General features: G+C 45.6%; 1 protein-coding gene across 1 annotated transcript in view; it reads left to right on the forward strand.

The window, feature by feature from the left end:
• The window catches only part of LOC308335475 (transmembrane protein 151A-like), a gene marked incomplete at both ends in the record, with an annotated part of 32,170 nt that extends 21,176 nt beyond the window's left edge, over nt 1-10,994 (forward strand). The window contains 5 exons of the mRNA XM_080792525.1: nt 628-972; nt 2,027-2,161; nt 5,395-5,534; nt 6,769-6,808; nt 9,672-10,994. Of these exons, the coding sequence (XP_080648651.1) occupies nt 628-972; nt 2,027-2,161; nt 5,395-5,534; nt 6,769-6,808; nt 9,672-10,994 (1,983 nt within the window). The remainder of the gene's footprint in view (nt 1-627; nt 973-2,026; nt 2,162-5,394; nt 5,535-6,768; nt 6,809-9,671) is intronic.
• Nucleotides 10,995-15,682: the final 4,688 nt, after the last annotated feature.

A 15,682-nucleotide genomic window follows, 5' to 3' on the forward strand; every position in this document is an offset into this window, starting at 1 on the left:
TTTGGTGTTGACTTCCCTAGGGCTGTCACGATTATGCGTTTATTAACGATTTAATTGTGTTTCTGTTGTTGAACATTGGAACATTTTATGAATGAAAATTACATTTCTGTTTAGGCTTCGTAAACAGATGTTGCACGGGGCAGACGACACATTTACTTTATACTTAAAAATACACATTAATAGTGGAAATCTACAAGATCAAAACGTGTCGCTATTTCCACTATTTTTAACATAGAAACTATTATGACGATTATGCAAAAAATAATTGCGATTAGGTGATTATGTAAGAATTGTGACAGGCTTAGACTTCCCTAACTAATAGCAACCCAGTGTCTTAACCTATACTTTGTTCAACATTTTACCTCTTTTCTTCTCCTTCATTCAACCCCCCCTTTCACCTCTTCTGTTTCCTCCTCATCTTTCAAACTCCTTCCCTCCCTCTCTCCTGTCCTTTCACTCTCATCTTCTTTCCCTCTCACATCTCTCCCTCTCTTTCTCCACCTCCCTTTCCTCTTGTTATTCTCTCCTCTCCGCCTTGTCTCCCATCTTTCTCTGTCTCCTATACTCCTCTCCTCTCCTCTCCTCTCCTCTCCCCTCCCCCTCCAAATACCCTGCCGCCAACAATAGCAGCGTCCGGTGCAGCAGTCCCTGGCCTCCTCTCTGTGCCGGGAGTCCCACTGGAAGTGCCTGCTGTTGACGCTGCTGATGTACGGCTGCTTCGCCACGCTGGCCTGGTGCGCGCTCTGCCGCGTGCCCGTCCTGGGCGCCGCCTCCTCCGTGGCCCTTGGCAGCGGCGACGACGGCGCCACCTCGGCGGCCTTCTACCGGGACATCCTGCACTTTGAGAGCCCGTGCTCCAGTGGCTACGTCTACATCCCGCTGGCCTTCCTCGCCATGCTCTACGTCGTCTACCTGGTGGAGTGCTGGCACTGCTTCTCCAAGACCGCCACGCTGGCCAACGCAGAGTTCCAGGTGTGTGTTTGTGTGTGTGTGTGTGTCACATACTAATTATTTTTTAAAGAATAAAGTTTAACGGATTAGCTGCTCGTGGCGGAACGTTCCGTCAGAAGGAATCCAACTAGCAACTGCTTCTGGCGTAATGTTCCGTCTGATAAGCTTTATTATTGATATCAAACCGGATCGCTGATTTCAATTTTTTCATTATTATTTTGGCTTGGCCTTTCCTTTTTTAGCGATCCTAGACAGAGTTGCGCAACCGCGCTCCTGTCCACCTCCCATTATACAGGCTGACTGAAAAGCTGAATAACTCAAAGTCTACGGAGCTCTCCATGGTTTGGATAAAACGTGCGATGTTCTGATGTTACACAAACCCAGTGTTTGCCCACATTTGGGCAAATGTAGCCTTTGGGTAAATTATGGAGACCATCCGCCACTTGGGCCGATAAGAGGGAATACATTTGGTACATGCTCTGAGCAGAGATTGGGCCGATAAGAGGGAATACATTTGGTACATGCTCTGAGCAGAGATTGACATCCTGCATAGTACATGATCAATGCAGAGCTAAAGTGAAACACAGCTTTTCAACTTCCTGTGTGCAAGGATCCTTATTTTCCCATTTTACCTTTACAGTTTAATTGATAGAATCAGTCAAAATTCATATGGCTTGTTAATGTTAACACAATCGGCACCGGGAATTCTTTCAAAATTGCCGCTCAGATATGGCAGCTTTTACTCTGAAAGCCCCCCTTTCCATTCCGTACAAAAAACGTGATAAATAATGTTGCTTGCTTACCTCGCTATGATTACGATAAAGTCGCTCGATAATTAATGATTAGATGGTTAATTATATAGTGTCCCAGTAAAATACGAGTTTGTACACTTACTATGACTTCTATTTTGGCACCGCATAATGAAAATACTGACAGCAGCTCAACACACTAGTGCCAGTATCTCACAGTATAGCTCTCTCTCCCAATCCCCATGCATGATTGCTGAACTCATCTCCAAGTGTGCAATACGCAATAAATAGTGACTGATGACTGACTGACTAAATGTTTGACACAGGAAGTGTTGGAGCGTGTGACGAGGCTCCAACAGGCAACGCCCTGTATCTGGTGGAAGGCCATAAGCTATCACTATGTGAGGAGGACGAGACAGGTGACCAGATACCGCAATGGAGATGCATACACCACCACACAGGTAAGGAGTTGTCTTTCGGTGGCTTATCAATTAAATCCAAAGGAGCTTTATTGGCATGAGAGAACGAACGTTGACGTTTACTTTCTGCCTGGCTACCTGAATGTTTCTGCCTACTTTTGTTGTTTCAAAAGTTAATGTAATGGGTATGATTTTGCTGTAAAATATATATTCCTTTTTTTGTTTGTTTTTTTGGACTATCCTGTCAGACACTTGCCAAAATGTTGCTCTTTATTAGTTCAATGTTTCGGTTGCTTTTAGACCTTCATCAGGACAGACAAAATGTGTCTCTCCTGATGATTTGTCTGTAGTCTGTAATATACTGGTGTTAACTTCCATGATCTTACTGGCGGTGTGCACAACAAATGTAGTGCTGATTCATCCAGTAGTTACACACACACACACACACACACACACACACACACACACACACACACACACACACACACACACACACACACACACACCCTCTTCTAGCCATCTCGGCCCCTAGGAAGTACACCACAAAATGATTCACAAAATATGTGAAAGGCATATGGGGATTGATTTTCTTGGCCTATTGGCAGCATGCACAAGAAATGTGATGCTGATCATTGATTAGTCAGGGACACACTGAGCTGACCCCATAGGCTGGAGGGTCGGAGGTTGGTGTAAAGTAACGAAGTACATACTGAAGTACTATACTTCAGTACAATTTTGAAGTATGTGTACTTTACTATTATTTCTAATTTCCAATACTTTTACTCCACTACATCTCAGATCCACTACAATTATTTGAAATTTTTAGTTACTAGTTACTTTAGAGATTTTAATTTTGATTAGAAAACATACATTAAACAGCCCTATATACATTTCGGCCAGCTCTGCAAGCTCACAGAGCTTGTAGATTGTCTATTACTTTTGAACTTGTGAAATGGGACATTCTGCAATACGAGCACTCTTACTTTTAGTACTTACATTTTGATGCCGATACTTTTGTACTTTTACTTGAGTAATCTTTTAATACGGGACTTTTACTTGTATTGTATTTTACTTGTATTAGAGTACATCTACATCTTAAGTAAAACATTTGTGTACATTTTTTCACCACTGACTATTATTTTAGGGCTTCTTTACACCTTACTGCACCTTTCAACAACGATGGTGGCTAGAATAATGCTAGAATACTAATAATAATAGAATATCAGTCTGAAATAATAATCAGTCTGAAAGATGAGAGTGATGGTCTTGCACTAGCAACGTTACGCCGAAGCTCCACTGCAGCCATCAGGCGTCCGCCAGCATCGCGTCATCATCACCGCAGGGAATGTTCCCTTTTTATGATGCCGGCCGTTGCGCTTGGGCGGCGTCTGGACGTCCCATTCGCCCCGGTTCATGTTTTTGACACTGTCCAAACACAGCGCACTCCGTGGAGCCCCCCCGGCATTTGAATCTTCAGTAAGGGTGCCAGAGAGCAGTTAAAGGGACACTTCACCCTTTTGCCAAAAAATATATGTTAATGACATTTAGAAGATTTAGAACACTTTTCTGGGGGTCTTTGTGTGCAATATGTGATTTTAGATATTTTAGATTTTAGCAGTGAGCCCAGTGTCTCTGATGTCATGGACACTGGGCTCACTTCCTTCCTGGACTACAAGGAGTGCAATGCATAAGGCATGAGGTTGTCGGATAGAACCACTGCTATGAAAGATATCATTTTATATATTAAAATTGGCTTAATATTAATGGGAGGGCCGGCCGGCGGACCTCTGACATCATGCTCATGTCACCATGACTCAGCCATATAACCATGTAAGCTTAAGGAGTTCCCACTGCAACTAGTCTGCGCCCAAATATGGAGTGTGTTGTCTAACTTCAGTGTGTTATCATGGCAGGTGCAAACAAATGAGTCAGCTCCATATATGGGCAGAAATAGGAGCAAGCCCACTTCGCCCATATAGGGGCATATGCTGATGACATCAGGAATCCCTATATATGGGCACGAAGGGAACAAGGGCAGACATACAGAGATCTCCCGAAGCACTAGTTCTGATAGATTTGCGTATACTGATAACATTTGATTGAAAACATAAAAAATATTATTACACAATGTATCTAATTTATTATTATTTTAAGAAATCACACCCATGTGAAGTGAGGGACACTCTTATCATTATACATTATACATCATTATACATCATCTCATGAACCCATCGAACCCTACAAACCCTACCGCGCACTCAGATCAGCCAACGCAGGGAAGCTGGAAGTACCCTCACTAAAAACGCCGGGACAACGCTCCACACGTCCCAAACCCAAAACTGTGGAATGCACTTCCCATTGCAGTCAGAACTGTAGCATCACTCCCAATCTTCCGCCATAGTCTGAAAACCCACCTTTTCAGACTCCATCATGGCCCATAGCACTTACCCCACCCCCTTAGATAGCATTTCTGTAGACTTAGATAGCATTTGATACCGACTTATAGCATGTTATGTAGACAGCACTATAATTGCATTGTTATGTAGACGGCACTATGATTGCATTGTATGTAGTCATAGCACGTCATAGTACATATGTATAGCATAGTAGTATATATGTATAGTTTATATGTATAGTTTCATGATATAGATATTCCACTGTTACTTTCTTAGCTTACGCATGTTTCATGATACATGTTTTTATGTGATGTATTCCCATGCTTTTTTGTTCTTGCTTAATGTAAATTGCTCTGGATTAAGAGCGTCTGCTAAATGCCTAAATTGTAAATTGAACAACTGCATTTATGTGATTGGTTAGCCGATTCGCTCGTCTACATATGACGTACATTTTCCCTTCAATGGCATTTAATGTTTGTGTTGCCACAAATTTTACATCATATTTGGTCGACATTTGACCCAATTTCTCCTTTCATTGTCAATGGCAAATATTGAGATGTGTGGGGCCAAAGCTGTATATAGGAGGGGCTAGCGCCCCTCAAACAATAATAACAGTGACACGGTTAGACGGTAGCTTTGGTCATCGTAGAGTTAGGACGTCTCCTTAATGCTATGGGATCAATCTTTGGTTCACACCCCTCCTTCCCACTGAAATCACTGAAGACCCATGTCCCTAAGCGCAAACACTGTTACTCTGCAATTTCTCTACTCTGTTTTTTTTTACGGTTGTATTATATTCTGACATCTTTCTTTAACTTTACCTCTGTGTTTCTCAACCTCTCCTTTTTTTGTCTAACCCACCCCCCTATTGATCCACAGGTCTACCACGAGCGGGTCAACACCCACGCCTCCAGCTCAGAGTTCGACTATGCCCGCTACGGTGTCAAAGATGTCTCCAAGGAGCTGCTGGACCTACAGCGGCACCCTGCGGTCCGCCTCCGCTTCACCAAGTGTTTCAGGTTAGAGAACATGTCAGAGTAGCAAGTTCAGTCAGGAATAGGGTTGGGATCCGGAACCAGATGAATTCAGATCCAACATTGAGGAACCGGGAATCGGTTCCATAACATTTGGAACCGTGTCCGGAACCAGTTCATGCCACTGTCGGAGCTGGTATGTGAACTCTGCTATACAAAAACAATACAGGTGGTTCTCAAACTTTATATTTTCAACGACCATCATAACTCTTGAGAGTGTACAGATGGAGCCATATTGACCTGTAAGGGTCCATTTGGTTCCATTTGTACACTCTCAGAGTTAGACCTGTAAGGGTCCATTTCGTGTACAAATGAGCCATATTGACCCGTAAGGGTCCATTTGGTTCCATTTGTATACTCTCAGAGTTACAGACCTGTAAGGGTCCATTTGGTTCCGTGTGTACACTCTCAGAGTTACAGACCTGTAAGGGTCCATTTGGTTCCATTTGTACACTCAGAGTTGCAGACCTGTAAGGGTCCATTTGGTTCCATGTGTACACTCTCAGAGTTACAGACCTGTAAGGGTCCATTTGGTTCCATTTGTACACTCTCAGAGTTACAGACCTGTAAGGGTCCATTTGGTTCCATTTGTACACTCTCAGAGTTACAGACCTGTAAGGGTCCATTTGGTTCCATTTGTACACTCTCAGAGTTACAGACCTGTAAGGGTCCATTTGGTTCCATTTGTACACTCTCAGAGTTACAGACCTGTAAGGGTCCATTTGGAACCCTAGGTATCGTTAAACCCTAATGAAGGACAAGTTCATTCAGGAAACTCATGCTCAACTCAACGCTGGCTCCATGCTTCTGTTCTCAACCAATCACATTCTTTATTCATTTAGCGCCATATTTAATATGTTTGCATTGTTCATTCCTTGCGTGCTGTTTGAGCTGGTGCCTTGTTTGCTGTGTGTGCACTGTTGCTTTGCTGCTGCTGGTCTTTATTAGATTGCTACTCAACCCCCCCACTACTGAGTCCAGACGCCTATGTGGTAGGAGAGATGTAGATGGCTCCATCAGAATACTTCTAATATTCATTAGAAATATTTTAACTCAATTTATGAGTTGTCTCAACTGAAGCGGCTGTTAGTCTTACCATTATTGTGTGTACATGTGTGTGTGCACGCAAGTGTACATGCTTGTGTGTTTAGTGAGTGCACGGCAAGACATAGGAGTATAAAATAATCAATGATGGCCCGTAATGTTCTGTCTTCTTCAGCTTCTCCAGTGCACGTGCTGAGGCTGCATACCTCACCCAGGTAAGTCATGTCAATCAAGACATAATATATTGGGGATAGGTGGGTTGCCAATTTCAATTGGGAGAGAGTACCCATTTATGAGCTTCAATTTCTGAATTTCAATTTCATTTTTTTTTTATCCTGTATGAGTTTCTCTCCTGACTGAATCACATTGGTGTCGCCTCACAGCTAGAAGATCCTGGGTTCGATTCCCGCTGGGGACGCTGTGGGCACTGGCGGCGTGTTCCCTCCTCCTCCTCAGTGCCCATACCCGAGGCGGGGGTTGGCGATAGGGCCTTTCTGTGTGGAGTTTGCATGTTCTCCCCGTGTCCCCTAGGGTAGATACCCTCACAAAAACATGCAGTAATCCTGGTCTCTAAAACTACCTCCCCCTGGCCAGCCGGGGCGCCTGATGGAGGGGAAAGGAACTGGTCGGAATAACGTGTCCCTTCCACACGCTACGTCCGGCCGGGGAAATTCCCCTCTGTCAGGTGAAAAGAAACAGCTTGGACTCCTCATGCATAGAAGGAGGCATGAGGTCAGTCCGCTGCACCCTCAGGTTGGCAGAGGAAGTGTAGCGCCCAGGATTACATTAGATAATTGGCACTGGGCGAAAAAGAAAAACTGGGTTACAAAATCGTGGGATAAAAATAAAAAAAATAAAAAAATGCTAAAGAACAAACAATAGCAATTGCCATCAGAATATAGAGGAATTTAAATTACTATTTCTACGGAGAAAAATAAATAAATCACTTACTGCACCTTTAAGAACTTTACGCTGAGAAACTCTTCTCATAAGACCTTTGTTATTTCCTTCCAATATAATGTTTCATCATGTGCTCTTGGCGGTCTGTTTGAGGTGCTGTAGATGTGTTGTTCGATAACTCTGCTCCTCCCGCACAAGGACATCAGTTTGCCCTTGGTCTTGGGAGAAATGACGCCTTTCTTCCTTTTCCCTCATTACCAGTATGCCCTTGCACCAACCCAGTCTACTGCCCTTATAACGTAATAAGCCCTCGGAGCTGTATTGTCAGATTTTACGAGGGAAATAAGCAACCAGGTCTATGAAAACAATCCCAAAAGAAGCATGTGTATGTTTGAGTTGCTTAGTGGATTGGCTTTGGATGATTGCACTCTCCCACAGTAATAAGGAGAAACCAACACATATTGGCCATTTTTACACTTAATTAATTTTACACTCAGTGTTAGGGAACACAGTAGCATCTGGAAGATCCATACGCAGCCACCCCATCTTGGTATGGTATGGGACAGTATCTCTCTCACAGGCAAGACAGAACTTGTCATGATTGAAGGTAATCTCAATGCAGTGAGATATCGGGATGAGATTCTGGAGCCAGCGGCGATCCCATATCCTGGACCTCCAGAACATGGGAGTGGAGAGGATTGAATGGCTTGCCGTGAGTCCAGACCTCAGCCCAATTGAACACTGATCTGCTTGCTAGTGACCAACGGAACCTCGTTGTAAAGATGACTAATCAACGATAAAAACGATATAAAACGCAATACCAATTGGTGGTATTAAAGGGTAGGAATTACCGACCAAAGTTAAGTTTCTGAACTTTTTGTGCTGAGTTTACAGGGACACAACGTGTAATGATGTCATTACAAAGCACTGTGTGCTTGTAGATCTGCTATTTTCAAAGGTCTTGAATGTTTTTAAACACAAATCTCATATGGGTAGAGGTAGTGTATATAGCTTATAATAGGCAGACATGGCAGCACTGCCCAAGAAGCCTTGGTTTACAGTGACTATGGCGCTTGTTAGACACAACATGCAGTAGAGTGCCTAAACCTTAGGATAGGATTAGTATATATGAACAGAGACTGCACCCAGAGGAAACCCTGAGGCGAAATGGACATAGTGGCCAAATTTGGTATTGCAGACTGGCCCCAAACACATGAACGTGCTGGTCCGTTGACTATCATTGTGCACGTTCACGACGGCAGCACGTTCGTCCCCGTTCGTGCGCCTTCGTGCGCGTTCAACGGCAGCGCGTTCATGTGTTTGGGGCAAATCCATCCCAGAATGCACTCTGTTCCTACCCGGAAAGAGGAGTGAAATCGCCTCATGCGCTTTTGAGCAACTTAATGCAAGTGGATGGAAGGAGAACTCGGATGCCATCTCTATTCATGTATACTATAAGGCCTAAACCCGCTAACTTACGGTACTCGCGCCTATAGAGCGTCGCAGTCCCGCCCCCTTTCAAGACGACGAGAGACCCCGTTCATTTTCCTCATAGACTTTTTAAAAAGTATTTAAAGACGTTTACGCCGCGGGCAAAGCCAACTGGAGTTGTGACAAATCATGCTAATAAACACAATGTTTTGGGCCGATCAAATAATTAGAAAGAAGAAGAAAACGGCAGGATACAACACTTTTTGTTTTGTTTTTCTTTTTTGTGGGGGCCACAAACGAGTGCTTGCAAAATTGTTTTTGTAAATCAAATCAGTCTTTTTTTTGTATGTAGTACAGTACAGATTAGTAGCTCGATCAGCCACATAATCAAGGACTCGAGCTATCAGTTACTACAGTAGCTATAAGTACTGTGTGTGCCATTCTTAATAAATACTTGATACCAATAATAAACAAAATTACTGAAACATGGCCAACAAATTGTAACATGTTAACAAAGCCTCAAAAACAGCCTCAATCTAGCGCCATTCTGTAACTTTGTTCTACTCTACAGCTTCTACTCTACAGCTTCTCTCCTCCCCTCCTCTTCCCTCTCCTGTCCTCATGAGATGACTTGTTTTACTCACTTCTGCTATTTGTGCTCTCTCTCTCTCTCTCTCGCTCTCTCGCTCTCTCTCTCTCTCTCTCTCTCTCTCTCTCTCTCTCTCTCTCTCTCTCACCCCCCGTCAGCGGGCGCGTTTCTTTGGTGAGAACGAGGGGCTGGACGACTACATGGAGGCGCGGGAAGGCATGCACCTGAAGAACGTGGATTTCCGGGAGCACATCCTGGCGTTCCCCGACCCCACCCGACAGCCCTGGTATTCCCGACACCGGGTGTTCTGGCTGGCCTCGGCCTTCCTGCTGTCCTGGCCGCTGCGCGTCGTAGCGGAGTACCGCACGGCGTACGTACACTACCACGTGGAGAAACTGTTCGGAGAGGACGAGGAGAGCGGCGGAGGGGGCGGCGGAGGATGCGGAGGGGGCTCAGGAGGAGGAGGAGGAGGGAGAGGAGCTGGGACAGACGGAGCGACGGAGAACGGGCACAGCGTCGGGGCCGGATCCAACGGGCCGAGCTACCGCGCCATCTCGCGGGTCAACACGGTGGACATGACGGAGCTGGAGTGGCACATCCGCTGCAACCAGCAGATGGTCCCCAGCTACTCGGAGGCGCTCCTCATGGACTTGGACTCGAACGGTGGCGTGGGCTCCAACGCCACCACCACCACCACTCCCATCTCCGGACCCCCCAGCACGGGCGGCAACCCTGTGCCTTCGCTGACCCTGCCCGTGGTCTTCAACTCGGCGTACCTCCTCCAGAGCTGCCCGCGTTGCCGGAGGACCACGTCAAGCTCCAGCCTGCCCACCAGGCTGCGGGCGCCGACCGGGACCACGGCGATTCTGAACGCCACCGTGGCCGGGATGCGGGCGGCGGCAGTGGCGGCGGGGCACGGCGGCGTAGGACCCACCGGAGTGGCGGGAGGAGGAGGAGGCGGACGGCTGGTGCTGAGCCGAAGCGGGTTCTCCCTGGGGAGGCTCGGAGGCGGGCGCCCCAATAGCTTGTTTCACTCTCGGAGCATGGGGGGAGGGCTGGGAGGGAGAGCAGAGGACGGAGGAGGAGGAGGAGGAGGAGGAGGAGGAGGAGGCGGCGGTGGCGGCGGCACGGGAGGTGGTGGAAGTGGAGGTAGTGGCGGCGGCGGAGGAGGAGGAGGGTTCCTAGGGTTAGGGTCGAGGCCGAACGACGAGGAGAGCAGAGGAGTGCTGGAAGGAGACGGCGACGAGGACGAAGATGGACAGGAGGAGGAGAGGGAGGCGGCGAGGAGGAGGGAGGAAAGTGGTGGTGGAGGAGGGCGGGAGGAGAGGGATGAGAACACAGAGCAGGACAGCGGGGGTACGAGTGGGGACGTCAGCGAAGGGAGGGAAGTGGAGAGGCCTCCGCCCTACCAGGATGCCTTCTTCTTTCCCGTGCTGATTGTGCACGGAGAGGAGAGCTGCCACGCCGGAGACGACATGTGACGGACGGAACGGTTACAAAGAAACATAAAAAACGAGTAAAAAGGGACAAGAAGGGAACAAAGTGTGTACAGAGGACGGAAGGCAGAGTGAAAGGACAGAGCAGGATCACGGGAGAGAACGTCACATCGCCGACGATGGGAGGAAAAAAATGAGACTATAGCAAATTAAAAAAATAAACGAATTGAACAGTGTGACTTAAAATCAAAAACGGTGGATGTGTTTGGGAGATTTGTCGGAAAGCAAAGCATGCTGGGATGTGGTGTCATGCAGAAGTGGTTGTATAGAAGTGTGAAAAGCACAGTGTGGGGAAAGAAGAGAGGATGAGAAGTGAGTAAACAAGGAAGAGAGGAGGAAAGGACAGCGTGGAGACGTGAAACGAGAGACTGATATGAGTGTAGAAGAAAGGGGGCGAGAGAGATAGGTAGTGAGATGAAAAGTGAATGCTGAGAAACGCTAACATTAAATGAACAGATGTCAGAGAGAAAGAGCAAAGATTGCGCACGCACGTGTGTATGTGGGTATGTGAGTGAGGGAGGGCCAGTGTGTGACAGAGTGAGGGCATTTGACTAAAAGATGGGTATGCAGAAAGAGGAAGTATCTGTCTATTTCCAGGTTTGTCCTAGACAGTGCTGAGAGGGAGTGAGAGATAACATGTGAGAGTTAAAGAAGAAAAGAGAAAGGGAGCGAGGATAGGATACTAGCGGGAGGCCATAAGACTGACGAGCCAGGAATGTCTTAGTTCCAGATATCTATCTATGCAAGAACAGGCGTGGGAGGAGAGACGGGTCTAAAGATAGCCATTTGGCGAGCTCTTCAAGCGGCGGAGAGACGCTGAAGCGCAGCGATATTGGATTTCTTTCAAGTCACACTGATCAAGATGGAGAGGAAGAGGTGGAAATAGTGATACGTTTGAAAAAAGAAACAAAGGTGTCTTGCTAAAAACAGAACATAAAAAGGGTGGCGTGGCAGAGTATAGTACAACTCAAATCAGTGCACGTTGACTCTAAAACTCATAAAGGAAAGACAGAGGGCTATTAATAACAGGTTGTCCTCAAAGGCAAGGATTCTCCAGATGCAATGGGGCCGAGGGGGAAGAACGCACTCAACACAATGAAGGATAAGACCAGATCGCCCTGAATCATTTGCTCAATGTCTTCCTTTGAGCAGGGGATTGTGACGCGAGACCTTCAGCTCAGTAGGACATTGAACAACGGACGAAGAAGTCATCGGAAACCAAACATTGCTTGTGATCTATCAAATCTAATTTCAAAATGCTTTTCTTTTTTTAGAGCCTCAAATCACATTTTCCAAATAGTTCCACCCACCAGTCACGACCTGAGATGAGCCCAGCTTGATTTACGCCCCCAGCTCCCCTATGAATTCACATTGGTGCAGTCGCAGGGCATTCGTTTTTGCTCCTCCATTTTCAAATCAAAGCCCCCACCTCCCCAAACTCGCCCCTCACTATTTCCTCCACTCTAATCATCTGTGATAAGCACATGATAGCAATTCGAACCTCCCCATCTTTGCAACTTTGTATACCTACCTCCCTACTTCACTGTCTCTCCTCTATCATCTCCCTGGTGTGCCTGTAAATCTCCGGTGCATGTCATGGTCAGTGACTGAGTTTGAATGCAGGCATCTCATATCGTCATCAAACGCTCACACAGCGTATAGAAACACAAAGCTCTTCTAGTGGAGGTCGTGCTGCCCCCAACGCAAAGTGAGGGGCGTCGCACCAAAATAATCCATCCTCCATCTCTCTGATCTATCCTCTTCTCCCTCCTCCTCCCAGTTATCTGATACACCCTCTCTCCCTGCTCCTGGAAAAGCTTGACATCGGATCAGGTTTCACCTCTCCCGACGCTCGGGGCAGATTTACAAATCCAATCAAGTAATTAACACTGGTCCATATGAAAACATTTTTTTATTTTTCAACCAATGTACACTTTTCTGTCCATTTTATTTTCAAACCGTCCGAGCATTTGGAGATGCCTCGTGACTCGTGTTGGGGTCGGGACAGTTCGTCGACACAAAACAAATATTGACTAAAAAAAAAAGAAAAAATCTCACATGAATACAGTGAGTGATATATATATCCTCCATGATGACTTCTGGCTGAGGTAGCTGAAATTATCTGAGCGAGCAGTGTTTTCTTTCTGGGCAATATATCAACTTCTCTGATATGATGGATATCAGGAGGGACCAATTCCCCCTCTCTTCCTCCTCTTTAAGGGGATTCAGGGGTCTCATCTCTGTAACTAAAGTCACACAATGGAAATCAATTGCGGAGTTGCATGGTTGGTGACACCGAATGATAACGTTTGGTCCATAAATATCACATTAAGATCATTATAGCCCAGCACTGGCCTGGAAGGGATTATAGAATACACTCCCAAGAATAGGAGCTGATCAGGTGTAACCCTCATTTTAGTCAGTTTACTGTAGCAAAACCACTCATGGAAGGACGTTGGACAAGGTTGTATACTTGCTTGAGGATTAGTAACACATCCCTCTAGAACATACTGTATACACAATTATAATAATAATCAAATAAGAACGTCAGCTGGCATGCATGTCACCTACAGTAGTAACACCTATGGATCAGGATCATGGTATGGAGCGACCTTGGCTGGCACTGACGCAGTAAACCGATAACCGACTGCTATCAACATTACGATTCAAAGTTATCCCACACAGACTTAGAATTTATAGCTCCTTGCAGACAAGGGTTTGAAAATGGCTCTCTTGTTGTTTTTTTCATCGAGGGGAACTATGCCTATAACCCTATACGTTATGTGACTGGGTGTATTTTAATGGAACCCCTGCACAGCGAGCTGGCACATCTACTTGTAAGACAAATGCCAGTGCTTGTTGACGCATATAATATAGAACTTTAGAAAGCACACTTATCTGCTACTTAGAAGCCAGTTATCGTAGCTTGGTGAGAATTCTTAAGCTAGCCCTTCACAACCCCCCCTCCCCCCCTTGTGGCGCAGCGGCAACTCCCTCTCTCTCTGTCCGATTACTTTGGACGCAGTGTTGAAGACTTAAAGCACAGAAACAAAGAGCAGTTTCTCCTCTGTGTCCCTCCCCGATCCCCATACAGGAGGGAGCCTTCTGGAAACGTGAGGAGAAATCAAAACGTGGCTTCATATAAATGAATCTGTGATTTAAAAACGAGCATGCACAATGAGGACGTAGACACTCAAGCGATGCTTTTAAGGACGTCGTCCAATCAGCATTTGACAGAGAGATGGTGGGCGAACTCTCCCCAACGGAACATTCTGGAAAAGGAATACTAACTAACACAAAGTGATTGTTTGTGTGTGTGAGAGAGAGAGACACACAAATGGACACGCATGCACAGAGACAGTACTGTGACATTGTGACCTTCGGTAGCTTTGGGGGACATTATGCTTCTATTAGGCAGCAGCAGTGAATAAATATCCTGATACAACTCATGACTTGAACAACATCAACTACATCATAATCCACTACTTGGAAGGCGGAGTAGCAACGGAGTAAAACACAGACTTGTGGGCAAAATAATGAACAGGGCAGGGGAACAAACAAAAAGAAAGGAACGCAAGGAGGACCAAATGAGAGAGAATGGACAAAAGGACGGTTCATATTAATCTAGAGAACATAAGAACAATACATCATCATCACAACCTGACTGGCGACTGAACCTTTGGACATGCCCCTTCGACTCAAAAGCACTGAACACACATTTGTGTCGGTTTTTGCACTATCATGTTGGTTTCACATGTGGTCCCAACAATTAGTTTTTGGTTGTTGGTTGTCTGGTTGACAGGGTTGGGAGGGCTCAGAATACATACAGACTGCATATATTTGTAATCTGCAATAATATTATTACTACTTATTATAATTTTTTACTTCTATTACTTTGACCACTAAAGGTAAAGAAAAATGACAAACGACCACTTTAAAGCAGCAGGAAACTTTTCAAACTTTTTTCATTAAGGAATTAATTCTGTATTTGGTCCTCACTAAAGATGCCACCATTTATATTTACTCACTTTGTCTTGGAGAGTGGACGGTTCAGAAACCTGCCTACCAGCAGTGGTGGAAAGTATTCAAATGTTTTACTTAAGTAAAAGTATAAATACTGTGATGCAGTAGAAGTCCCTTATTAAAAATGTACTCAAGTAAAAGTATCGGCATCAAAATGTACTTGCAGAATGTCCCATTTCACAAGTTCAAAATGTGTACAAAATATTTTGAAAATGGCCGTTGACTACATCTGACCTCAAACCCTTAGATCTCTATATAGATCTGACCTTTTCTGCCTTTCCATATGTTGATCCTTCCCTACCCGTCCTTCCTCTTTGATGTCTCCCCTTTGACCGCCCCAAAGTTATTTCGCGTTATTAGCGCAGCTGAGCCCGTCAGCCAGCGAAAAATAGTTTTCAACAGGCCCGAAAATGAAGGCCCGGCCCTACCTAGGCCCTAACTGGGCTGGCCCCATATGGCCATACTTTACGCATACATTTTACGCCCTACCGGCCCGAAAGCGTCAATAAAAAAAGGTCCATATATGACCTGTTGTTTCAGCGCAACCTCGCCCTTCTCACCCTCAGGGTGTCTTACTGGTTGGTAGGTAGGTTTCTTAATTGAACCTTTTATATTTTGCAACCTATTTCTTCCCCCAGTGTCAATTATCT

This window comes from Protomyctophum bolini (assembly GCF_963924005.1).
Source record: "Protomyctophum bolini genome assembly, chromosome: 20".
Classification (NCBI taxonomy): domain Eukaryota; kingdom Metazoa; phylum Chordata; class Actinopteri; order Myctophiformes; family Myctophidae; genus Protomyctophum; species Protomyctophum bolini.